We start from the raw sequence: 27,402 nt of genomic DNA, 5'->3' as shown, positions 1-27,402 counted from the left end.
CGTCCTTATAACCTTAAGCTCTCATGTAGTGAGAATGTCGTCAGTAGGAATGCAACAATATGACAAATGCTGGTGAAATTGTTGCCTTGATCGGGAAGGTGAATGTGCAGCTCGGAATATTTTTCAGAGTGTTTTAGTATAACTGCAAGAGGGAGATGCCCTTACTGCTGAGGCCCCACACCGGGGGCATGGAGAGCCAGTGCTGACTTGTGGCTAGCTTGGCAAACTCTGCGGCTGTGCGCAGGTGAGCTGCGGTGCCGAGGTCCTTTGGGCACCGTGGTGACAAGCTACTTTTCCTCATATAACTTACTTTATAAATTTAACTTTGTTTTGTTTTGCTTTTGGTAATAACTCCTTCCAGGCTTACCCAATTCTTGGCCTGTTGTGCCTTGTGTGTTGTGTTTCTAGAAACTTTACCAGGTAGGAGGAGAGAAAAATGCAGGTGGATGACCCAACAAAATCCACCGGGATGTTGAGTGAGGAAAGTAGGTGCAGGATACAAACACAGTGTGATGACACACAAAATATGTAGCCTCACAAAACAAAAAAATATATACTTCTCTTGGATTTTAGATAATGTCCAGGTCATGTGGTGATGTGCAGCGAGCCTTGCCTGTTGCCACTTTTGGGCTCACATACTACGTAGTCAGACACAACAAATTTCAGTTCCACAAACTTGGCATGTTCTCTCCTGCCTCCGGGTCTTTGCTACTTCACCCCCCATCCTGACCATTGACCTAATATTTCTAGTATGTACCCTCTTCCTGTTCTTAGTCTGGAAGGCGTTTCCTCTATTCAGCCTTTCCTAATCTCATAAATCTGGATTAGATGTCCCTCCTCTGTGCTTTCCAGCACTCTCTCTTCTTTCTTTCATGCTGCTCATTAAAACGTTATTTTTAAAAATTAATTTATTTATTTTAGAAAGAGAGACAGCATGGGGAGGTGAGGGGCAGAGAGAGAGGGAGACATGCAGACTCCCACTGAGCAGGGAGTCTGATGCAGGACTGGACCCCAGGGTCCCGAGATCATGACCTCAGTCGAAATCGAGTATTTTGCTTTTGTTTTCTTTTCCTTTGAAAGGAACCCTTAACTTGTTTATCAGATCTACTTTCTATTTAATTCCTTAATTTCTGCTTTTGTCATTCTTGATTCTTCACTTGTGCTTTCTTTTTGTAACTTTGGTGTCTGTTGCCTGCTTCTTATGGTAAATGATTAGTTCATTTATTTTCAGTCTTGTTTCCTAAGCATTTAAAACTACTAATAAACATAAGGTTGGGGCACCTGGGTGGCTCAGTGGGTTAAGCTTCTGCCTTTGGCTCAGGTCATGATCTCAGGGTCCTGGGATCGAGCTCCGTGTCGGGCTCCCTACTCAGCAGGGAGCCTGCTTCCTCCTCTCTCTCTCTCTGCCTGCTGCTCTGCCTACTTGTCATCTCTCTCTCTCTGTCAAATAAATAAATAAAATCTTTAAAAAAACAAAACAAAAAAACCCATAAGGCTATATGTTTTTCTCGCTGTGGCTTTAGCTGCATCCACAAACCTTTATATACAGTGTTTTTAATCTCATTTTAAAAATAATTCCTAATTTTCATCTTAACTTCACATTTAATCCAATGTTCACTTAGTAATGTTTTAATAAGCGAGATATCTGGGTGGCTCACTTGGTAAGCATCCGACTCTTGACTTTGGATTGGGTCATGATATCAGGGTCATGAGATCGAGCCCCATGTCATGTCAGGCTCTGTGCTGCACATGGAGCCTTCTTAAGATTCTCCCTGTCCCTCTGCCCCTCCCCTGTCCCAGGCTTGCTCTCTCCTTTTCTTTATCAAAACAAAACAAAAAACTTCACAGTATGACCTGACAATTTGTACAAGAGTATGGCCAATAAACATAGGAAGAAACTAGATATAACCTCTTATTATGAAATGTGTGATAAAATGAGAATTACCCATTTTTTCTGTACTATGGGTAAATATCAAATATAGTATATGAAAATATACATTTTCCAATACTTTTGGAGAAACTTAGACTGTGACAACTTTTGCTGGAGGGCCACTGGAAAGGATTTATTAATTTTTAAAATATTTAAATTACTGATTCATGAATTCTACATCTGATAATTTATATTAAAGGATACCTGTACAAATGTACAAAAATATATATAGAAGCACATTCTCTGCAGCACTATTCGTGATAGCAAAAGAACTGAAGCCTGATAGCTGTCTAAATATCGATTTACACTCCTATTAGTTTAGATGATAGTGTAGAGAAACCACGGAATACAATGCAGCAGCTAAAAATGGCATCATTTTTATATGTATTAGATGTTTTGAAAATATGGCCTATTATATTTTGAATTTGCTCTTTCAGAAGTCCTGATAAAAATCACAGCAACTTTTTTAAAGATCTTATTTAAAAAAATACTTTATGTATTTATTTGACAGAGAGAGAGAGAGAGAGAGATCATAAGCAGGCAGAGAGAGAGGGGAGGAAGCAGGCTCCCCGATGAGCAGAGAACCCGACGTGGGGCTTGATCCCAGGACCCTGGGATCATGACCTGAGCCGAAGGCAGAGGCCTAACCAACTGAGTCACCTGGGTGCCCCTTAAGATCTTATTTTTAAGGGATCTCTATACCCAGTGTGGGGCTCGAACTCATGGCCTCAAGATCAAGAGTCCCATGCTCCATCAACTGAGCCACCCAGGCGCCCTCACGGCAACTTTTAAAGATTTTATTTATTTATTTGACAGACAGATCTTAAGTAGGCAGAGAGGCAGGTAGAGAGAGTGGGGGAAGTAGGCTTCCCACTGAGCAGAGAGCCTGATGCGGGGCTCGATCCCATGACCCTGGGATCATGACCAGAGCCAAAGGCAGAGGTTTTAACCCACTGAGCCACCCAGGCACCCCATCTCATGGCAACTTTTAAATAGTGGGTTGTTTGAGAGATGGAAATGTTGCAGGCTGAGGGCTTTTTAAATTCATAGTTCATATGCTTATAGTTTAGAGTTTTTATTTCAGCATTTCCAAATGGCTCTCAGTATAACATTCAACCTTTAAGTTTCTTCTAAAAGTATCCCCCGTTGATTATTCTAACTTTATCTCCTTATTACTGTGGTCAACGGCCTTTCAATAAAACACAAATATGATTCTGCTTCTCTTTTGCTCAAAACTCTTTAGAACTCCCTATACGGGCCTTAGGAGAAGGTCCGATTTCCTCACATGGCTTGTGTAAATCTCGTAACCTGAACTTGATTTCTCCAGCAGAGATTTCTCCTTTTTCTCTCAGGAGAACTCTGTGTCAGCATTGAATTGTCTTTCAAGGCCTGAACTGTATGTACCCTGTTTTCTCTGTCTCTGGGTTGTTGGGCACCCTGTCCCCACTGTTGTCTTCACTGCCTAACTAACCTCTACCCATTCAGCAGGCCTCAGCTTAGACGGCACTTCCACAAGGAAGCCTTCTGTACCCCCCCATCCCCCAGAATGGGTGAGGTCCTCAATCTGTGTGCCTCTCTAGCTCCTGATATTGGCTCTGTCATAGCATTAACCATGTTGCTAGGAGTCATGGCTGGAGGGCAGAATGCATGGAAACATCTCTGAGAGATGTCTGGAAACTAGACCCTGACATGCTTCTCCATTTGGGAATCAGGAAGATGAGGGATCAAGAAAAAGAGGCTGCAGAGGAGTAGAGAGTGAAGTAGCAGGAGGGGCAAAAAAAGCGATGCCCCAGAAGTCAGGTGAAAAAATGTGTTTCAAGAATCAGACCCTGCTAGGGGAGCCTGGGTGGCTCAGTTGGTTATGTGTCTGCTTTGGCTCAGGTCATGATCCCAGGGTTCTGGGAGCAAGCCCCAGGTTGGGCTCTCTGCTCAGCGGAAAACCTGTTTCTCCCTCTTTCTCTGCCTGCTGCTCCCCCAGATTGTGCTCTCTCCCTCTCTGTCAAATAAATAAAGTCTTTGGGGAAAAAAAAAAAGAATCTTGCCGTGCTGACAACGCCGGCTCATGGAGGATGGCTGAAAACCGGCCATTGGGTTAGCAAAGTGGAGGTCGTTAAGAACCTTGACAAGAGCACTTCCCATGGAATATTTGATTCGTGTGGCTTCACGAGAAAGGGAGGAAAGACGAAGAAGTGAAACTAGGCAATATTTTTAAGAGTTTTGTTGTAAAGGGGAACATAAGAATCAACTGTTTGGGAGTTGCCAGGTGATAGGCATCAAGAAAGACATTACAAGGGGCGCCAGGTGGCTCAGTTGGATGAGTGTCTGACTCTTGATTTCAGCTCAGGTCATGATCCCAGGGTTGTGGGACTGAGCCCTGAGTTGGGCTGTGGGCTCAGTGTGGAGTCTGCTTGTCCCTCTCCCTCTCTTCCTCCCCCTGTTCATGCTCTCTTTCTAATTAATAATAAATTTTTTAAAAAAAGAAAGACATTACAATTTACAGCAACATTTCCTTTAAAATTCCAGGTTTATCTCCTAACCAGACTTTTTGAGGATGGAACTTCCTATTTCTTTGCATTGCCTATAATGTTTAGTATACTATCTTGGGAACAGTAAGATTCAGAATTACTACTGTTAGCTGAAGGTTTATCATGTGTCCAGTTTTATTCTAAGCATTTTACAAGCCCTTATCCAATCAACACAGCCACCCTACATTCCAGATTAGGAAATGAGACTTGCAAACATTCAATGACTTGCCCATGGAGGCGAATATGGGTCCATTCAACTCTACAACACCTACTAAGGTTGAATTGTGTCCCCTCATGAAAGATGTTGACATTCTAATTCCCAGTACTACTTCAGAATGTGACCTCATTTGAATAGGATCATTACAGAGGTGATTAGTTAAGATGAGGTCCCACCGGAGTAGGGTGGGCCCTGTGTCCTTGCAACAAGATGGCATGTGAGGACACAGGGAGAAAGCTATGTCGTGATGAAGGCAGAGGTTGGAATGAGGTAGCTGCAAGCCCGGAATGGCAAGGTTTGCCAGCAAGCCACCAGAGGTTAGGAAGAAGCAATGGACGAGCCTCCCCTCAGGTTTCAGAGGGAACATGGCATTGCTCACACTTTGAATGGGGACATTTAGTCTCCAAAGCTGAGACAATAAATATCTGTTGTTTGAAGCTACCCAGTTGTGGTAGCCCTAGGGAACCCTAGACAGCACCATATCACGTCTTACACTGAAAATGCCTGTGTGGGCTGCTTGGTTCGTATCTGCTGAATGATCAAAATGAATCTATGGGAAAGACCCAAAACTTGAGTTTGCCGTTTCTCTATGTGAGATCATAGTTACCTTGCTAGAACTTAGGATATCCATTTTTAGGTGGTAAAAGTACACCTTTATCTACCAAAAGCATTGTATACGAGTGCATTTGTGATTGTTACACCTTCTTGAGGAAGAGGTCTACCATAAAATCTAGAATAATTTTTGCAGAATGAGAATGCCTCACCTATGAAAATATCATGAATAATGCTGTTATGTGCTAATCTGGACAAATTTCCAAATTCTGTAGGTGTTTGTAAAACTCCAGTCTCTGTGAAATTGTGATAAAAATAGTAGATCCTATATTTGTCCCAGAGTACTAAACCTGGCAGTGCTGTGAATATAAAATGCGGAGTTAAAAAACTGTCAATAGGGACATCTAACACAAAGTTTTGGTTCACACAGTCTTCTGTATCTTCGTTGTATATTACCAAGTAAATCGTTTTGTTGACTGTACAGGTAGTGCAGTAACTTAAAAATAAGGCAAGTTCCAAAGGGTGTCCTGGATACTCGACATTGTGTATAGTCAGCGTAGCAGCTGATGATATATTTAGAAAATTTTTCAGTTTTTCAGTAGTCATTATTTTGACAAATTTAAGAAAATCATATCCAAGATAAACTTCATTTTTTGTCCAGGTTGCCACTCTACTTCTTGTTTTACCCTATAAAAAATTGAAAATGTTATAAGATTTATGGTTTTAGTGATAGTCCTAACAAGTCTGATCTTCTAATTTGCTATATTTAAAATGTAGTGTCTATTAAGGTTTAGCATTTAGGGTATTTCTGAATACTACTCCAGGCATTGAAATATATTACATAGAAATATATCATATGTATTCAAAAAATAAATTATTTCAGTAATTTTATTCTTTGATATATTGTTTCTATCTGAAGAAATAATTCATCTGAATTCATTTTTAAATTGACCCTCAGAGAATATCAGCTTTCTCTTTTCTTATGTGTTTATCTACTCTGGCCATGAGTGTCCCTTCCATGTTTATTACTGTCAAGATATAAAGACACTTCAAACATTAAGTTATTTTTGGAATTACAGTTTCCTTGGATATGAGATAAAGAGAAGACAGAACTAAAAACCTTAGACAAACCAATACCACCTTTTCATGAACACAGGTTGTTAGAGAGGAAGGCCCCTGAGAGGCTGCTACGTCTGAAATTCAGTGGGCCTAATTTCATTTAGACAGCCGAGAACCCTTCTTCCCTGTCTCTCCTTCCCAACTGTTTCTAATTCTTAGAGATTTTTACTTAACATGTAACCTCTACGTTCATGATGACCAAAAGGAGTCTCTTGGACACATCTTGTCTCCTTAAGTTTATGTAATACCCAAATATTTAGTATTAAATATACTCAGACAGGATGTAGACAGATATCAAACTGGTAACCAAAGAAACAGACCATTTGGTGAAGAGTCATTTCAGGAAAAAAACATTTTATCAAATCAAGATTCAGTTTAATGTTTAGACCTAGTTGCTTTAAATCAGTGTGAGACAATCCTTGAGGAGGAAATATATTAGAAACAAAATGAGCCCTTCATAGAAAAGACCCATAGTTATTCTTCTTCTTGGCAGAGGGACGGGAGTCCATCATAAATATGACAGATGGGAATTCCAAGGAATGAGTTTTTACCCACCCACAAACTTTCACATAGATCTTCACTTAGTGCTTGTGTGAAGTAAGCTAAATATTTTGGGACAAGGTAGGGGAGCTGACAGATCCCTCTCAGGCATTCAGGCCTCTCCCAAATATAAAGCAGTAATCCTCTGAAGATAGGGAGGGGGCTGGCAGCCAGGCAGCCAAGTTGGGAGAAATCCATCTGCATTCTGGATTCTCAGCTACCATAGGCTGGGAGTAGGTAAGAGAGCTGGGGGAAACTCTCCCTCTGACCCATGGTTGGCCTTTTCCCAGTGTGAAGCAGTCTCCCAGCTATGACTTGGGACAGGGAAGCAAGAGAGAGAGAGATACATCTCCCAAAGCATAAAAATCTGGACCAAGATGAGGGAGGAAAGAATCCCTTAGTGATCAAAACGCTGGCAACTAGGCTGTAGAGACAAGACAGCGCTCCCTAGGTTTGGAAAGGTGGTGGCCAGTTGTAAAGTAGGAAGAGATCTCTGGAATCTTGTCAGTGCTAAGAGCCCAAGCATGGCTAAAGACAAAACAACTCATAAAAATGCTGAAGGACCTAGTGGAAAAGATGGGCAACATGAGGGCAGAGACGGGGAATTTCAGCTGAGATATGTTAATGATAAAAAGGAAGTGAAAATGCTAGATATTAAAAAAATTTTTAAATAATATATAAAATTATATTAAAAATTATTCAATGGATTCAAGAGTAAGTGGGAAAAGCCAAGTAGATAACTTGAAGACAGTTTAATATACAAACTGAAATACAAAGAAAGAAATAGGGTAAAAAAAAAATGAACAGATTGTCCGAGATCTGTGGGACAATATTAAACAGTATCATATATGTGTTTTTAAACTTCTAGAAGTAAAGGAAAAACAGAATTGTGCAGAAGAAATATTTGAAGAGATACTGTCCAAAAATACCACTAAATTAACGAATGACATTACCCCAGAAATCCAAGAAGTTCCCTTGAACCACAAACAGAATACATACAAAGGAAATCATACCTAATCAATAATAAAAGTGCTGAAAACCAAAGATAAGGAGCAAATTCTGAAAGCAGCTACAGATAGAAAGACACATGGTATATATGAGAACAACGGCATGAAAAATGGCTCACTTCTTACCCCAAATGGTTAGAGGCCTAAGATAATGGAATGATGTTTTTATAAATTACTCTATAAACAACAAAAACCAGCCGTCAATATTCAGTGAATACAGAACTATTTCCCTTCAAAAATGAAGGGAAAAAATAAAGACACTTTTATACAGACAAATGCTGACAGAACTTGTTATATAAGAAAATTCAAAGACATTATTCAGGCTGAATGGAAATGAGTTCAGGAAGAACTCTGGATATGCAAACAGAAATAAAGCATACCCAGGAGAATATAGATGTAAAAGACTTATTTTGTTATCAGTTGATATTTATATACCTATATATCTTTATGACAATTGGCATTTTTAAAAAGATTTATTTATTTATTTGAGAGAGGGAGAGCATGAACAGGAAGGATAGGGGCAAAGGGTGAGAGAATCTCAAGCAGATTCCATGTTGAGTGGGGAACTTGACTTGGGGCTTGATCTCATGAACCTGAGATTATGAGCCAAAAAAAAAAAGAGTCTAACATTTAACTGACTGTATCACACAGGTGCCCCATATGACAAAAGTAAAACTTTTAACTTTTTAAAGCAAAATTATTAACAATGTATTTTGATAATGAATCTTGGAACACTGAAAAAATAAAGTTAAAAAAATAAAAAATAAAACAAAAAATTGCATTTTGAGATTTATAGCATATTTAGAAGTAAAATATGAGATGAGAGTATAAAGGGTAAAAATGGGTATAAATGAAATCATACAGTTATTAGTTTCTTAACACTGTTGTGAAGTATATATTTGAAATTAGGCTCTGATAAATTAAAAATTATTGGATAGCCAAGTGTAACCACTAACAAATAGTTTTGAATGAAAAAGAATCAATACGGTAGAAGACACAGAGATACTGAAAAATACAGGATCCATTCAGAAGACAAGAAAAGAGAAGTAAAAGAACAAGTGAGGTTGATAGAAAACAAATGCCAAAATGTAGACCTAACTCCAACCATAGCAATAGTTATGTTAAATCTCAGGGGACTGAAGACTATAACGTTAGGGCACAGGTTGTCACACTGGAGAAGAAGCAAGGCTCTGCAGTTTTTAAGAAATAGCCACAGCATGAATGATAGTAAAAGGATCAAAACCAATGATACACCATACAAGCATGAAACATAAGAGAGCTAGTGTCCACCCTCTGAAAGAGATCAGACAGTAGAAGACTGAACACACCAAAAGCTGGTGAGATATGTTTGATATGTGAGAGAAGAAACACTTGGCTATTCCATCCCCTTCCAACCCTCAGCTCTTTACTCTCTCATATACATATTTTAGAATCAGTGTGTTGAGCGCCACAAAGTAACATTGCAATTTTAATTCGACTGGCATCAAATCTATAGATAAATCTGGGAAGAACTGAAACACTCTTAATATTCTGTATTCTAATCCATGAACATGATAGAGCTAGCTACTTACTCAGATTTTCATTAATATTTTTGATATTTTATTTTGATCTCAACCAAGATCTTATACACTTTTAGTGGCATTTATTTTTAGATATCTGTAATTTTTTGGTTCTACCTTGAATTTCCATATGACTTTTAGAATCAGCTTCTCAATTTCTACTGCATATAAGAGAACGATGACATGAATAAAGGCTGTCCACTGGGATTGTTACAATGTGTGCTGAATTTCTCAAGCATAGACATCCTAACAGTATAGAGTCTTCTCACCAATGAAGAAGGCTCCACACACCACTGGGTCTGGAACTCAGGACCCTGAGATCAAGCCAAGATCAAGAATTGGATGCCCAACTGACTGAGCTATCCAGGTGCCTGCAACTAACTGGAACATCAAATCTTAAAAGAAAAAAAAATCCAATTTGGCAACTGATGTCTTTTAATTAGTGCTCTGGCCATTTAAATTTAATGAAATTATTGATATGTTTCTATATAGCTCTACCATTTTATTGTTTACTTTGTATCCTCTGTTTTTGTCCTGGTGTTTTTTTTGCCTTCTGCCTTTTTTTTTTTTTTTTTTTTTTTTTTTTTGCTTTTCTGCTTTCTTTTGGATTATTTGAAAAAAATATTTTTAGGGGGAGCGTGGGTGGCTCAGTCAGTTAAGCATCTGCCTTTGGCTTGCATCATGATTTCAGGGTCTTGGGATGGAGCCCCACAAAGTGGTCCCTACTCAGTGGGGAGCCTGCTTCTCCCTCTCCCTCTGTCTGCTGTTCCCCCTGTTCATGCCCTCTCTCTCTCTCAAATAAATAAATAAAAATTTTAAAATATATATATTTTAGTATTCCAGTATTCCAGTATTCCATAGTATTCCAGTATTCCATTTTATTTTTATTTTTTTAAAAGATTTTATTTATTTATTTGACAGACAGAAATCACAAGTAGGCAGACTCAGGCAGAGAGAGAGGGGGAAGCAGGCTCCCTGGTGAGCAGAGAGCCCGATGTGGGGCTTGATCCCAGGACCCTGGGATTATGACCTGAGCCAAAGGCAGAGGTTTTAACCCACTGAGCCACCCAGGTGCCCCAGTATTCCATTTTAATTTATATATTGATCATTTACTTTTTTAGTGGCTGCCCTAGGGCTTACAATTTATGTCCCTACTTTTCACAACCTATTTAGAATTAATACTTTAATATTTTAAGTGGAATAAAGAAACCTCACTACTCCATAGGTTCCTTTTTCCTTCCTCATTTATGTTGTAATTGTCCTATATATCAAGATACATTAAAAGCCCCACGAGAAAATATTTATGTTTTAAGTTTTGCTTTTATACATATTTGCTGTCATACCTATCGTAAGGAAATAAGATAGGATAAGGAACTTATGTATTACCCATATAAGTACCATTTCTTTATTGTTCTTTATTAATTCCTGACTTTTAAAAATTTCCATTTCCTTTCCACCTAAAAGCTTCTTAGGCATTTATTAGAAGAGGTCTGCTGGTAACAAATTCTCTTGAGTTTTCTTTCATCTAAAAATGTCTTTATTTTTCTCCTTAATTCCTAGAAGATATTTTTGTCTAGAAATAGAACTCTAGGTTAATGTTTCTTCTCTTTCAGCATTTAATATTACTTCATCACCTTCTGTCATCTATGGCTCCTGATGAGAAATCTGCCATCACTTGAATCATTGTTCTCCTGTACAGGATATGTCATTTTTCTCTGGGTGCTTTCTATTCTTCCTCCTTTGGTTTTCAGTAGTTTATGAATTTCTTTGCAATTATCTTGTTTGGAGTTTGTGGAGTTTCATGACCCTATAAGTTTATATCTTTTGCCAAATATGGAATGTTTCTAACCATTAATTATTCTAATATTTTTTTCTAAATGATACTTTCTCCTCTCCTTGAAACTTCAATGACATGAATGCTAGACATTTTGGTATCATCCCACAGGTCTCTAAAACTTGGTGTTTTTTTTTTTGAGATTTATTTATTTCTTTTAGAAAGCGAGAGAGCAGGAGAGGGAGAGAGAGTCTCAAGCAGATGCCATGCTGAGCACAGAGCCTGACATGGGGCCCGATCTCATGACCCTGAGATCAGACCTGAACTGAAACCAAGAGCTGGACACTTGACCAATTGCACCCACCAGGTGCCCCAGACTTGGTTCAGTTTTGACAGTTTTTTTCTATTGTTTAGATTGGAAAATTTCTATTGAAATTTTAACACTTCAGTTTTATTGACTATTTCCTATGTCATGTCATCTCCATTTTGCTATTGATGATATCTAATAAGTTTTCAGTGCAGTTATTCTATTTATACTCTAAAATATCTGGTTTTGGTTCTTTAAAATAGTTTCAAACATTCTTTTTCTTCACAATTGTTTCATTGAATGTGTATAATTTTAGGTTGACAATAATTTGATTTCAGTTATTTGAGTATTTTGTTATCTTCTGGCTTCCACTGGTCCTAATTACTTTATTGCCTTGCTTGTAATTTGTCTTTCTTATCTGGATACTTTCAATATCTTGCTAGTCTTTGACTGCCATGCAACTTGTGACCGTGCAATTTAATTATTTTGTGTTAAGGTGGTTTTATTTTTTAACATATCAATTGGAATTTATTAGTATTTTTGTACTGAGGATTGATATCTTTCTTGAAGTCTGAAAAATTCTCAGTTCTTTCCCATCTCTCTAGTCTTTCATTTTGGAATGCTGATTAGATGTATGTTGGATCTTTTCTTTTCCATTCTCTTTTCTCTCGTTCTTTTTTTCTTGTTTTCTATTTCTTTTTCTCTCAGTCTTTTATTTTGTTTAATTTCTTCTCATCTAATTTTCAATTTAAGTTGTCCATTGAATTTTAATTTCAATTTCATTATTTTACCTAAGCTTATTACATAAAATGTAATATTTTAACATTTATTTTTACATATTAAAACTTTTGAAATACAATCCACATACAGAAAATGGACTGAATAGAAAAATACATTGCTGGAGGAGTTGTGCAAAGCAAAAGTCTGTGTAATGACCATGGAGATTTAGAAATGGAATATTATCAGAACTCCCAAATGTCACCCATGCTCTCTCCCAGTCACTATGTTTTTCCTTTCCAGGATAACCACTACCCTAAATTTTATAGTAATGGCTTTCTTGCTTTTGGTTTTACTAACTGCCTGGCCATTTGGTAGATTCCCTTTTCCCTATGTTTTCCATTTATTTAAATCTATTAAAGATATTTTGTATTTTACCAACTCCAATACCTGATGGCTTTGTAGGAATGATTCTTCTCTTTATTGTTTCTGCTGGCTCTCACAGCGTCTAATGTTTCTTTGTGTGTTTTGTCATTTTTTACTGTGAGCTCAATTTTGTCAGAATGTTATCTGTGGGAAATTTTCAAAGCCTGACTTGAGGGTTTATTTCTCCAGAAATTATGATGTTTAATTCTGCTTGGTGATAGCCTTAATGTTTTTTAAACTACACAGGTCCTGGGAATCTGGGCCCCAGAGTCCATGTGGGTTGATTTCTCATCACAAATTCTAAAGACAGACTTTCTCTCTTTCTAAGAGTTAACGCTGGGATAGATTTAATTATGTTGGGAAAGTTTTTGAAGGTTCTTGTTTTATGAAAAAATGATTATCAGATGCCCTACCTTGCTCAGGCCCGAGGGCTTGTGTCTAAGTAACAGAGGTCTAAATATTTAAGATCAGCACATGAGCTTACAGCAGCTGAGATTTGGGAATTGGCTTATGCCTCTCGGTTAGTGATCTCAGACTACCCCATTCCTCTCAGGATTTCTCCAATTTCCATACAGGTATAGCTATTTGCTTTTAAAAAAGTTTAAAATTTTTACACAACATTTTAACTGTTTTGTAGTGGAATAAACTTTAGGATATCTTATTCCCTATATTGTAAAAAAGAGGAGTTAATTCATTTTTTGAGAGTACATAGACTTTTTGGGGAAAATAATTTTTTGGACCTTTTGCCCATGTCAAGGTTAAACAAAACTCTCATAATATGACTAAATGACTGCATAATAATATATAAGATTTATTTTATTTCTTTTGTTGGAAGTGTATCTCTATAAAGAGGCCTCTAAAAAGTTAGGTAAGGAAGATGGACTTATTTACAACCATAAATAAAATAACCCTGCAAGAAAGCTGTATAGTGTAGGCTCATATTTCACTGAATTAAATAATATAGTAAATAAATCTAAATGTGTAAGTGTAATATACATATATATATAATCTTTTACTAACCTTTAATAAATAGTTGATCCAACACCATTTTCTTGTTGTAATACCAATAATTCCACTATCAGGAAGATTTTCACTTACTCCCAGCCTTTTGAACTCAGTAAAACTTTTTACGTAAAGAACGCCATTTATTAGAAAAAATATTCCATCCTGTGATAGGCTCACATCAGATACATTGTGCCTTTCATCGTCAGTCAAAATGTTTGGAGGCACTCTGACTCTGGTCCAGCTGTGGAATGAATCATTTGTTTGAAAGGTCTCCATATCAGCAACCACAACAACAAATGAAGGAACACAAGCAGTCCAGGCTGCCATTAACTGACTACCACGTGGTGAAGAGATTGGTAAAAATCCAGGAATCTCAGGTATTGTCATCAAAGGAAAGGCCAGCACAAAAAGAAAACCTGCAGTAAAGCAATCTTGAAAAGCCACTTGATTTCCTTTAATCTCCTTTAGCATATCATCTAATGTCATTGGTACCAAAATACGCCAGGTCCTAAGAAGAAAAAAATAGAAAATAGAAAAATAAATGACCTCTCTCTCTTCTCTCATCCAACTTGTACATTGTTTCCATTTATCATTTAAAATTTTTTTTAAACTTTTATCAACATATATCTGGGTTAAACAAATCAAATAGCACTAAAATGCTATCTTTGCCCCATTTCTTCTCATTTATCACTCTTGTTCCCAAAGGAAAACAGTCTTGACTCTTACAGCTCTTTCATCTGTAATGTGTCTTCAAATTCTCAAATATTCTTATGCTTCTCTCAGTATATTATTTTACACATTATATATTGGCTTCTTACATGCCAGATGAAGATATATTTCTCATAAAATGTAACTACTTACACGACTACTCCCAGTATCACAGTGTTTAGATTAATCTGTATTACATTACATTGTTTTACTATGTAAATATTGTTTACTACTATGTCAGTTATTTTACTATAATTACATTTCATTTGTACATATATATTCATGAGGTAATAATTCTCCCAGAGGTAGTAATTATTTCCTTTTGAAAATTTGTTGTTTCCTAAGTGTTCCAATAGGTAATGTGGTGTTCCACAATATTTTCCATGTGGTAAATGTGGAGATAATCTAGTACTTGCTTCACTTCATTACTCTTTGGGCTGAAGCCACCATTTACTGGATCCTGAGCTTTGTTCTTTCTTGTTTTGCTAAAGCATTTTCTTCAGTACCTCTCTGTGAAAGTATATATGAACATAAAATTTTGAGACTCTGAATATCTGAAAATATTTATCCAACTGCTGGATAAATTGCTAGGCAGAGACTTCAGAAATCTGAGGGCATTTTCTCCAGTCTTTTTGTATTAAAGTTTCCTAATGAAAAGTCAGATGATACATTGATTCTTGTTATTATTTAATGGGTTGCCTTTCTATAAGTTTTTAGGATCTTCCCTTTTTCTCTTGGTATTCTAAAATTTGACAGAGCTGGGTCTATCTACTGAGTGGATATACAGAGGAATTTGTGAAAATAAGAATTCTCTTATGTATCTCAGAAGTTATGAAAAATTCCAAGGAGAGTTTCTTATCAGGGCCATCCAGGAGACATGAGGCTCTAGATGTTCAGTAAATGTCTCTTGAGTTTCCTCTTTCCTCACTGAGCACATACTTGGGTGATGGCATTCTGCCCAGTCAGGATGCGGTCCTGGCAGGTTGGGGGACCCGTGTTAGGCCGCTGTAGGGTTACTACCAAACCTCTGTGCCCTAAACCATGCCACCATGAAATGTGATGCAATTACTGCTTTTTGCAAGCCACACTATTGACTCTAAAACATCGGTTTCAAGTACAGTTTCTGCGATCATCAGTGCCATTTTTTACATTGTCCATATGTGTAGTCACATTATAATGAGGTATTGGTGACTCTTCTGTTTGGATGGAGAACTGTTTATCTACAAGGCCTAGAGAGAAGCCAACACTCAAGGCCCGGTCAGAACATACTGAGCATTTCAATTTTCCATGTCTATCATTTTGATTTTGAGTGTTTGATTTTTTTCATTGTGATTATACACCTTGCAAAATCTTTTCTTACTTCTTTCCCATTTTATAACATGTTAGTTTTCTTTAATGTATACAATATCTTCTCCTATTTCTGTGAAGATGTTATTTATGCTTTTTTGGATCGTTTCTTTTGCTTCCTGCTATCTTTTGTTTCCTCTGAGTTCCATTGTTCTCTTTATTGATTTAGGTGTCCGATGTTCATGTTAGAAGCTTTCTGCAATTCTCTGGTAGTCTTTGGTTCTCCTTTAATATATAGGAGAGAAGTTGTAACAAGTGCTGGGTCAGTTCTTAGGAATACTTCTCACTCCTCTAGTGCTCCATTGTGCTTCTCCCCTTCTGACTCCAAATTTAAGTTATTTTAAGTAGGTCTGATCATGTTAATTCAAAGAAGAATCCTCTTCTATCTTGCTAGGAGGATATATGCTAGGTTTCCATATTCAGGGAGCAGAGCTGGAGGAAAGGACTGAAGGCACACTGGAGGGTTCCTATCCCTTTAGAATTCCCTCTGCAAGCTCTTAATTAACACAATTTCATGCTCTGCTATGTCAGACACCACTTCTCTCTCTGCTTTCTACTTTCTGTTCTTGCTTCCCTTCCCATCGTTTCTCCTTGTAGAATTGCAACTATCTTAGTGAGATAAAGGGAGAGAATAGAAATTAAATAATGCACTTAATCTGTCATGTTTTAATTTATCTCCTTTAAACTGAATTTCATTTAGTCATGTTCTGCTTAGAAACATCAGTGGCCCTTTAATTATATCCAGGAAAAAAAATTCAAGCTATTCCAAATGATTTTCAGGGAATTTCCATATTTTTTCCTATTTAATTTCACTTGCCATATTTTATTTCAGGTGTGTTCTTCCTGTTTGCTTACCAGAACTGTTTGTGTTCTTCCTCTCTCTTGGAGTGCCTGTTCTCTCTCCCCTGTCTTTATGTTCCATTGTCTTTGTTTGTTTGTTCCATTGTCTTTTAAGTTCTGCCCAGAACCATCTCTCCTATTTTGCTTTCTTGTTTTACCACAAAATGTATCTTTTATAAGGATAAACTTTTCTAAACCCAGATTAGTCAATCATGTGGATGGTATTCTATGGCATCCAAGGCAATATTTAAAGAAAATGAACCCCTGATATTCTCTATATATGCATGTTTTCTTTGTGTTTCTTTTAAAATACCGTTTATTCAATAATTTTATTATTAATGTATCATATATACAAAAGGTTAAAGAATAATACAAAGATGAACATCTGTGTACTAATCACCTAGATCAAGAGTCAGAATGTTACCAATATCTTAGAAATGTCCTATGCCTCTCTTTTCCCCATCCCCACTTGCTTACACATAATCACTGGCCTGATTTTGTGTTTGCATTTGTGTTTACATTCCTGTGCTTTTTAAAAACTAGTTTTGCCACAAATATCTTTTTAAACAATATGGAACTACGAGGAGAAATAGAAAAATCCACTAGTATAGCTAGAGATGCAAAACTCCTCTTTCAGTAATTGACAGATCCAGCAGGCAGAATGTCAGTAAGGACATAGTTGAACTGAACAGCACCATCAATGAAGTGTATCCAATTGACATTTAAAAATTATCTCATCCAACAACTGGAGAATACACATTCTTCTCAAGTTCTTATGGAATATTGACCAAGACACACTGTATCCTGGGTCAGAAAACACATCTTAAGAAATTTTAAAAAGTAGAGAGTATACAAAGTATACTCTCAAAATACAATGTAATTAACAGAAATCAGTAACAGGAAGATAGCTGGAAAAATCCCCAAAGATTTGGAGCTTTCAAGGAAGAAATCTCAACTGAAATTTGAAAATATTTTGAACAAAAGGAAAATGAAAAATGTTTTGAACAAATGAAAAAAAATACAGCTTACTAAAATTTGAGGGCTGCTTTGAAAGCAAGGCTTGGAGGGAAATGTATGGCATTAAATGCATATATTAGAAAAGAAGAAAGATCTAAAATCAATGCTCTAATCTTTCACCTTAGAAAACCGGAGAGCAAAAGCAATACAAACCTAAAGGAAATGGAAGGAAAAAAATGGCAGCAGAAATGAGTAAACTGAAAACAGAAGAACAATAGAGAAAGAGGCCCTAATACCCAAACCAGATAAAGACATTACGGGTAAAGTTGCAGACCTTTTGAACTCATCAATGTGTAAAAAGAGTTATATACCACAGGCAAATGATATATACATGAAGTAAAAATGGACAGGATGAAGGGGGAAATAGACAATTCAACAGTAATAGTTGGAGACTTTGATATACCACTTTCCATAATGGGGTAGAACAACTAGCAAAAGACCGACAAAGAAACAGAACACTTTAACAACACTCTCTACCAACTAGACCTAACAGACATCTACAGGACACCCCACCCAACAGCAGCAGACTAAACATTCTTCACAAGTGGGCAGGGAAAATCCCCCAAGACAGACTGTATGTTGGGCCATAAAACAAACTTCAATGCATATAAGAGAATTGAAATAGCACAGATATTTTCTCTGACAACAAAGAAATGAAATTAGATACCATATGACTCAAAATTTCAATCCTAGGTTTACACCCAGGAGAAATAAAAACATTATGTCTACACAAAAACTTGTAAATAAATGTTTACAGCAGCACTATTCATAATAGCCTGAAAGTGGACAAAACCAAAACGAAATTTTTTAGAAGTTGGCATATCCATGTAATGGAATAGTATTTGGCAATTTTTATTCCTTTTTAGGAAGGGAATACTGATACATGCCACAACATGGATGAACCCTGAAAACATGCTAACTGAAAGAAGCTGGTTGCAAAAGACCATACATTGTATGATTCTCTTAATATGAAATACCCAGAATTGGCAAATCCATCAAGACACAAAATAGATCAGTAGTACTGAAGGCTGGGAGGAGGAGAGAATAGGGTTTCTCTCTGAGTTGATAAAGATGTTGTAGAATTAAACAAGGGTGATAGTTCCACAACTATGTCAATACACTAAATGCCATGAATTGTACACTTTAAAAGGGTGAATCATATGAAGCTCCGTATAGTCAATAATAGAGAAGAAACAGATGGTGCCTGTAACCTTCCTACTGGCCCACTAAATCAGACAAGCCTTTAGTTGGTTTTTATAATGACAGTTTCTCCTACCTCCTTATGTCCCAAAGTTTCACAGAGTCAGCAAGAATTATGGCCCCAGATTATTAGGATTGTTTAAAACATCTTCTCTCTCTGAATGTTACCCTTCACTTTGCATCTCCCGAAATGTGTCTGCTTCCTCAGGTCTCTGTTTGAAAGCTCTTGTCTATGCTACCTCTCTGTTTGGAGTGCTCCCCCAATTGGCTAACTTTTATTTCTTTTCAATAATGTAGATGTCACCCCTTTAGGGAAGTCCAGCTTGATTCCCTTTCATCCAAGCCTCGATTAGCGCACCCTCTCTTCCATTTCGCCTGGGTTCACCTCTATTTGTTTACTGTCCACTTAAGTCCCAACTAAGGTAAGGTCACTGAGGGCAGAAATTGTGTTTTGTAGATACAAGCCCCTTGTCCTGTGCCTAGCTGTAATAGATTAAGAAAGGCTGTCTAAACATCATAATCACTTACTGAATTAACAGATTTACTTTCAGGTGGGATTTGTTGTGTTATACGTGTGTGCTGATGGTGGTAGCGATTGTGGCATCAGTTACACCACTGGGGTTCACTTTTTTGGAACCGGCAGGAAGCATTTGGAGATAGTGCCAGAATTTGGTGACATCCTGAATGAGGCCCTGGGACTGAAGTTTAGCTATTCATATCAGTTGTAAAATGATAATCCAGAAGTGTGACTGGCAGTTTCTAAGTTGGTAACTAGTTCTGATTATTTCAATTTTGGGGGTGCATCATGAAGGAAGCTACTTGGAAATTACATATATTACATGAAATTCCACTAAGGTTTTAGAGTAAATTTATTTTACTTTAAATTTGATAGTTATTTTACTAAATTGAAAAAATAAAATTTATGTATGAAATTTTTAAATTAAATACCCATTCTCCATTTTGTCATGTGGCAAATAAGTTTTTCTCTTCAGAGTTGTGTATATGCCAGGCTTCTGTCCCAAAGTGGCCAACTGCTTGGTAAGTACTATAGAATTCTGTAAAAAAAAAATCCTCTTTTCACTTTTCATAAACAAAATTATTCTGAAATTAAGTCATGATATATTGACTTTGACATGTTAGCTAAGACATTATTTATATTTATACATTTACCAGACTTTCAAGAGTCAGGGTTTTTTTGTTTGTTTTTTACCATATAGTTTCCTCCCCATTGAACTTTATGAAACACAAAGAAGTTGTAATACCATTTCCAACATGTTGAAAAACTATACGTAATCAGATTCCCGAATGAATTGAGATTATGGGGACCTTTAAATAAATGCTCTCATGTTTTAATTTCAATGAACTGTGCAATGGAGTTTCTAAAACTAACCTGTTAGAATTGTTTCTATATGAATTTGACTTCAAAACAACATTCTTTAAAAAAAGATTTTATTTATTTGAGAGAGAGAAAAAAAACACAAGCAGGGGCAGGGGCAGAGGGAGAGGAAGAAGCAGTCTCCTCACTGAGTGTATAGCCCTATTTGGACCCTACTCAGACCCCAGGCAGGGAATCACGTCGGGATCCACATGGGGCTCCATCCCAGGACTCTGAGATCACGACCTGAACTGAAGTTAACACTTAATCGACAGCCACCTAGTCACCCCCAACATAATCTTTCAAGGTAGGTTTCAAATGACATCTGGAGGCTTTAACAGAAATTCTCTTTGTCTAACAATAGATCTGACAAGCCTCCTCTTTTTCTAATGAGATTTAAGGAGTAGTTGAATTGACAGGAATTTTTCCCAATAGGTACTTTTGGGATGGAGGCAATGGTATCATTATAGGGAATTCCTAGAATAAAAAATCAGATAATGAGAGTCAGTCTAAATTCCACAGCTTCTGGGGCACCTGGTGGGCTCAGCTGGTGAAGCCTCTGACTCCTGGTTTTGGCTCAGGTCCTGGTCTCATGGTCCTGAGATCCAGTCCACTTCCAGTTCCATGTTCAGTGTGCAGTTTGTTAGAGATTCCCTCTCTCCTGCCTCTGTCCCTCCCCCTGCTCTCACACACACTCTCTCTCAAAATAAATAAATAAAACTCTTTAATAAAAAATAAATAAAATAAAATTCCATGGCTTCCTTCTGCCCTAATCCTCCAATAATGCTCCAGTTAATTTCCTAGAAATGTCAACCATCAACAAAGGAGCCTTTGAGATCGCTATGATGAATGTCAGTTAGAGGGTAAGAGGGTATTCATTGAGACCATGGGGTTATCTAATAGGATTTAACCCAATTTTGAGAGTGACTATGGTCAGATAAGGCCTCCCTGAAGAATACACATTTATTGATTTTGATAGAGAAGCATAGATTTGTCTGGTATATAATAAATAATGGATATTTTAAATTTTATTTCTAAAAATATGATTCACTATTCAAAATTTTATTTTAACTTTTTTCACTATTCAGAATTTTAAATACAACTGTCTTTCATATAACTGCAAAGGAAAGGAATAAATGTAGCATAGAATAAGACAGGAATAAAACATAATAAGTGACACATGCCAAAAATATAATAGAAAAAAGGGTAGTTTAAGAAAATTTAAGATAATCATTCAAACAAGCTTAAAAACATGTTTTATGGAAAAAAATGTTTTATCTATAAAACATGTTTTTAAACATGTTTAAATATATAATATGTATTATATATAATATAAAATACATATATAAATATGGCAAAAATTAATACATAGAAATTATTAAAATAAATAAAAATAAAAAGCACTATTAGTATATTTCTTAGAATTTACCAAGTGTAGGCATCCGTTATGTATCCACAGAACTAGCAGTCTATATAAACATCATTTTTAATGATACTATGATAGTCCATTGGGTGAATTATCATCATTGATTGAACACTCCCCTACTGGACATTGAGGTAATTTTTTATTTTTTCACTATTATGAATATTACTGCCATAAATATAATCAGATGTACAGTCTTTTCCACAGTAAGGACTATTTCTTTTAATTATATTCTGGGAATATGATTACTGGGCCAAAAGCTTCAATTAGCAATAATCGCGCCTCGGATAAACCTCATTGGCTACGATACTGCCAGTGCGCAAAGCTGGGCCAAAAGCTTCATATGAACACTTTAAAACTCTTGATACATACTATTGAAATGTTTCTGAAAGGACTCTGCCAGTTTGTTAGTAATCTACGACAGAACAAATTTCATGACGCTGATATCAAACTCTGTATTATTATTTTTAAAAGTATTTTTCTAGTTATAACATCAATATATGGTTATAGAAACTTAATATTCTTTATGTTTATCTCATATGTTTTTTCAGCAGCATTTGATACATTGGACTAATCTCCTTTGAAACACTCTCTTACTTGGCTTCCATGTTACCATTTGCTCCTTGCTCTATTAGAGATCCCCAGGCTTGATCCCAGATTCTCTTCCAGTAGCATTCTCATAGTACGTTCTCTTCCTAGGTAATCTCATTTAATCACATGGCTTCAAGTATCATTCAATTCCTATAAATGCTCAAATTGTATGACCCAGATCCAAATTTTAAATCTAGCTCATATCCATGTACCTAACTAGATTTTTTTAAAAAGATTTTATTTATTTATTTGGGAGAGAGAGAGAGAGAGCATGAAAGAAGAGAGGTCAGAGGGAGAAGCAGACTCCCTGCCAAGCAGGGAGCCTGATGTGGGACTCGATCCCAGGACTGCGGGATCACGACCTGAGCCGAAGGCAGTTGCTTAACCAACTGAGCCACCCAGGTGCCCCCCCAACTAGATTTTTAATGATGATTTTGCTTGTCTTACAAATACTTCAAACCAATATGACCCAAACTGCACTACTGCCTCGAGGCTCTGCCTCCTAAACCTGGATTAAAGAAGAAAAAAGATCTCACCACCCAGAAGAGAGTATAGTTCACACAATACAGCTATGAGAAGATCATTCCAGACAGAATGAACAACAGTTACAAAGAGTCTGAGGGAGGACAGGAATTATTATGATTGAGGACTTGAAAGGAAGATAATGGCTAGAATGTAGTAAGAGAGAAATAGTACAGGAAAAGGTTAGATAAAAGACAGGCAGGAACCACATCATGCTAAGTATCGTCGGTCCTGGAAAATAGTTTGGATTTTATCCTTAGTACAATGGGCAAATGTTAAAAGACGTTTTAAAATAGAATGATAACTACTTTTTTAAAAATAGTTTGACTCACAAGAAGTGAGTCAGCTTTCCCCAATGACAATAGCTTATATAATCTTAGTGCATGTCAAAACCCAGGAAATTGATAAAACACTGTTAACTCATGTATGAATCTTACTAAGATTTCATCATTCTTTCTACAAAGCGCTTCCTTTTTTGGTATAGTTCTGTGAAATTTTATCATATGTCTAGATTTATGTAACCATCACCACAATATAGAACTTTATAGAATACAAATTATGGAACCGTTCTTGCACAAATAAGAAACTCCCTCCTGTTAACCCTTAAGAGTCACAACTGCCTGCTAACTCGAACTTCTGGTAACCACTTATCTGTTTTCAATTAGTACAGTTTTGTCCCCTCTAAAATCTTCTATAAATGGAATCATACAGAATGCAACACTTAAAATTGACTTTTCAACTCAGCATCTATCCAAGTTATTGGGTGTATCAACAGTGCATTCTTTAAACTAAAAGGTAAAACTATAAAATCTCTGGAAGAAAACAGAAATCTTCATGACACTGGATCTGGCATCAGTTTTTTTTTTAAAAAGATATATTTATTTATTTATTTATTTGAGAGAGAGAAAGAGAGCATAAGCAGGGGGAGCGGCAGGCAGAGGGGGAAGCAGGCTTCACACTGCACAAGGAGCCTGTTGCAGGACTCGATCCCAGGACCCTGTGATCATGACCTGAGGCAAAGGCAGACTCTTAACGGACTGATACACCCAGGTGCTCTGGCACTGACTTTTTTGGGGGGTAGGACTCCAAAGGCACAGGCAACTAAAGGAGAAATAGACAAATGAGACCTCATCAAAATTTAAAACTTTTGTGTACCAAAAGACACTATCTAAAGAATAAAATGACAATTCACATAATGGAAGAAAATATTTGCAAATCACATATAATACAATGGATTAATATATAAAATATATAGGGAACTTCTAAAACTCAACAACAACAAAAGCCAATTAAAAAATAGGCAAAGGGGGCACCTGGGTGGCTCAGTGGGTTAAAGCCTCTGCCTTTGGCTCAGGTCATGATCTCAGGGTCCTGGGATTGAGCCCCACATTGGGCTCTCTGCTCACCAAGGAGCCTGCTTCCTCCTCTCTCTCTGCCTGCCTCTCTGACAACTTGTGATCTCTGTCAAATAAATAAATAAATAAAATCTTTAAAAAAAATAGACAAAGGACCTGAATAGCATTTATCTAGAGAAGATTATACAAATAGCCAATAAGGACATAAAAAGATATTCGATGTCACTAATCATTAGGGAAATGAATATCAAAAGCATGGTGAGATACAACTTCACATCCATTAGGATGACTATTATTAAAAATAAAGGTTTTATTGATAAATTTTGCCAAGAATTTAATGAAGAATTAATGCCTATCCTTCTCAAACTCTTCTGAAAATTCAAAGAGAACAAAATGCTCCCAAACTCATTTTACAAAGCCAGCATTACCCTGATACCAAAGCCAGAAGAGGACACTACTAGAAGACAAATTATGGTCCAGTATTTCTGATGAATATAGGTGCAAAAATTCTCAACTACATACTAGCCAACCAAAGATCATACATGATGATCAAGTGGGATTTTTCCAAAGAAGACATAAAAATGGCCAATGGGTACTTGAAAAGATGCTAAACATCACCAGTTATTAGGAAAATGCAAATCAAACCCAAAATGAGATGGGTTTGGCGATTAGGATAGCCTTAATCAAAGACAAGAGATAACAAATGCTGACCTGGATACGGAAGAAAGGGAACCCCCATGTACATTGTGTAAATGGTACAGCTACTATGGAAAACAGTATGGAGGGTTATAAAAACAAACAAACAAACAAAAATAGGATGACCATATGATTTAGCAATTTCACCTCTGAGAATATATTCAAAGGAAATGAAAACACTAACCCAAAAGACATCTGCACCTCCGTATTCATAGCAGCATTATTTATAATAGCCAACATATGGAAACAACCTGTGTCCAGTGACAGAACAACAGGCAAAGAAGTTGTGATATACTATATATACAGAGTGGAACATTATTCAGCCATAAAATAAACCCCAAGGAAATCCTGCCATTTGTGACAACATGAGGGCAATTATGTTAAGTGAAAGAAGTCAGAGAAAGACAAATACTGGATGATCTCACTTATATGGGGAACTTTAAAAAAAACCACAAATTTATGGAAAAAGAGATCAGATTTATGATTACCAGAGGCAGGCAGCTGGGGAAGGAGAATTGAAGGAAGGTGGGGAAAGACACAAACTTTATTTATAAGATACATAAGTACTAGGGATGTGATATACAGCATGGTGACTACCATTAATGCTGTTGTATGGTATATAGGAAAGTTGTTAAGAGATCAATTCTTTAGAATTCTCATCACAAGAAGAAACCCACCCTCCCTCCCTTCCTTCCTTCCTCTGCTTTTTCTTTTTTTTTTTTTGTATCTATATGAGATAATGGATGTTAACTCAACGTATTATGGAAATTACTTCACTGAAAGTCAAGCCTTAAACTAACACAGTATGTCAATTTTATCTCAGTAAAACTGGAAAAAATTAAAAAGCAAAATTAACAAAAGAGGAGTGACATCAATAAGACGGCAGAGGAGGAGGGTCTCTCACAATAACAATTTAACAGCTCTCCATGGGCAAAAATAGCTTTGGGAGAGCTCCAGAGTGTTAAAACTTCAGCAACCCAGTGAAGCAAAAAACTGAAGATGCTCCACAGAAAAGTACAGGAGGCACTTAATCTCCATTACTCTAACCATCAGTCCAGCACAGTTCAATGCCAAGAGGAATTCTGCTGGCTACCACTTCCCATGAGGGAGAAGGAGAGCAGGGAGGCCCCAGCAGTCCTCACCACCACCATGGACCTCCACAGCCTTCTCTACTGAGGACCTCTGCAGTCTTCACCAATGTGGACCCCAGCATATGAAGGCATAAATCTCACTGGTATAGAAAACTATTTAGACGAATGCAGAACAAGGTAAAATTGTAATGGTGATGCATAAATTATTTTTAAAGCTAATCTAAAAGATAAAAAAGAAAAATCGTTAATGGATATGCAATGCAAAAAGAAGTAAAGAAGTCTCTGACAATAGGAACACAAATGGGGCATAGTAAAAATGTAGTTTTTATATGTAATTGAAGTTCTATCAATTTAAAATAGACTCTTTAACTACAAGATAATTTATGCAAGCCTCAAGGTAATCACAAAGAAAAAACCTATAGTAGAGATACAAAAGATAAAAAGAATCCTGGCAAAGCACTACGACCGCCCCCCCCATCAAATAGCAAAGGAAGACATCAATAGGGAAAGAGAGGAATAAAGCAGCTGCAAATTAGACAGAAAACAATTAACAAATGGTAATATTAAGTCCTCACCTATCAACAATTTCTTAAATGTAAACGGATTAAATTCCCCAATCAAAAGGCATAGAGTGTCTGAACGGATAAAAACAACAACAAACCAAGATCCAGGAATAAGTGGTCCACAAGGGATTCACTTTAGATTTAAAGACACACAAAGGCTGAAAGTGAAGTGATGGAGAGGGGCTGGATGGGCAGGCTGGGAACAATGGCTCTAACACTGCCAGTCAGCACCTTCTCCTCCTCAGCCAGGTGCCAGCAGTGATCAAAAGAGCAGCCGTAGCCCCTAATGAAACTGCTCCTGGGCTGGATGTGCCTGAGCCTTGCAACCACATGGCTAGCACAGAGGATGTGGACTCTGTGGAACACAACCACCCACTCCCTGTAAGTGAATGTGACAAGGGTACCATGGTGGCAGCAGGTGGCAGGAAAAGGGAACTACCAGTAGGATGTGTACAATGGAGAGGAGTTATGCTAATCATTCCAGGCTGTTTTTTTTTCAGAGTTACCTTGATCAAGGAACCCAGATTTTAAACAACAGAGTTGAGAAATCGGGCTGGTTGTTTATTCAATTATATCACTCTTTTGTGTCATCTGTTTTTAACCTGTTTATGTCTAGAACATCTATCAGTGGGTTGCTAGGAAGAGGCTCAATGTTTGTGTTTTCACCAGATGAGTTTTTTTTTAATTTTAATTTTTTTATTTTTTATTTATTTCTTTTCAGTGTAACAGAATTCATTGTTTATGCACCACACCCAGTGCTCCACGCAATACGTGCCCTTCATAACACCAGATGAGTTTAAGAGAGTGCTAAACACTAATCCAGACTGGAAAATCCATAGACTTCTTGATTTCAGTGCTGGATATGGAAAAGTCACAAAAATCATGAGCCCTCATTTTTAAGAAATGTATGCCACTGAGCTATCTGAAAGTATGATATGGCAGCTTCAGAAGAAGAACTACAGAGTACTTGGAATAAATGAATGGCGGAATGAATGC

The 27,402-nt window shown here is 36.9% G+C and overlaps 1 protein-coding gene across 1 annotated transcript in view; it reads right to left on the bottom strand.

Moving 5' to 3' along the window:
* The window catches only part of LOC111150638 (catsper channel auxiliary subunit epsilon), a 142,644-nt gene that overhangs the window by 48,750 nt on the left and 66,492 nt on the right, over positions 1 to 27,402 (bottom strand). The window contains exons 10-12 of the mRNA XM_022508125.1: positions 19,739 to 19,845; positions 13,694 to 14,186; positions 5,437 to 5,911 (exon numbers count right to left, since the gene is read on the bottom strand). Coding sequence (XP_022363833.1) covers positions 5,437 to 5,911; positions 13,694 to 14,186; positions 19,739 to 19,845 — 1,075 coding nt within the window. The remainder of the gene's footprint in view (positions 1 to 5,436; positions 5,912 to 13,693; positions 14,187 to 19,738; positions 19,846 to 27,402) is intronic.

Source organism: Enhydra lutris, unplaced genomic scaffold (assembly GCF_002288905.1).
Source record: "Enhydra lutris kenyoni isolate GAN:26980312 unplaced genomic scaffold, ASM228890v2 scaffoldscaffold24, whole genome shotgun sequence".
In the NCBI taxonomy this organism is placed as follows: domain Eukaryota; kingdom Metazoa; phylum Chordata; class Mammalia; order Carnivora; family Mustelidae; genus Enhydra; species Enhydra lutris.
This window is presented reverse-complemented; position numbering and strand designations above follow the sequence as displayed.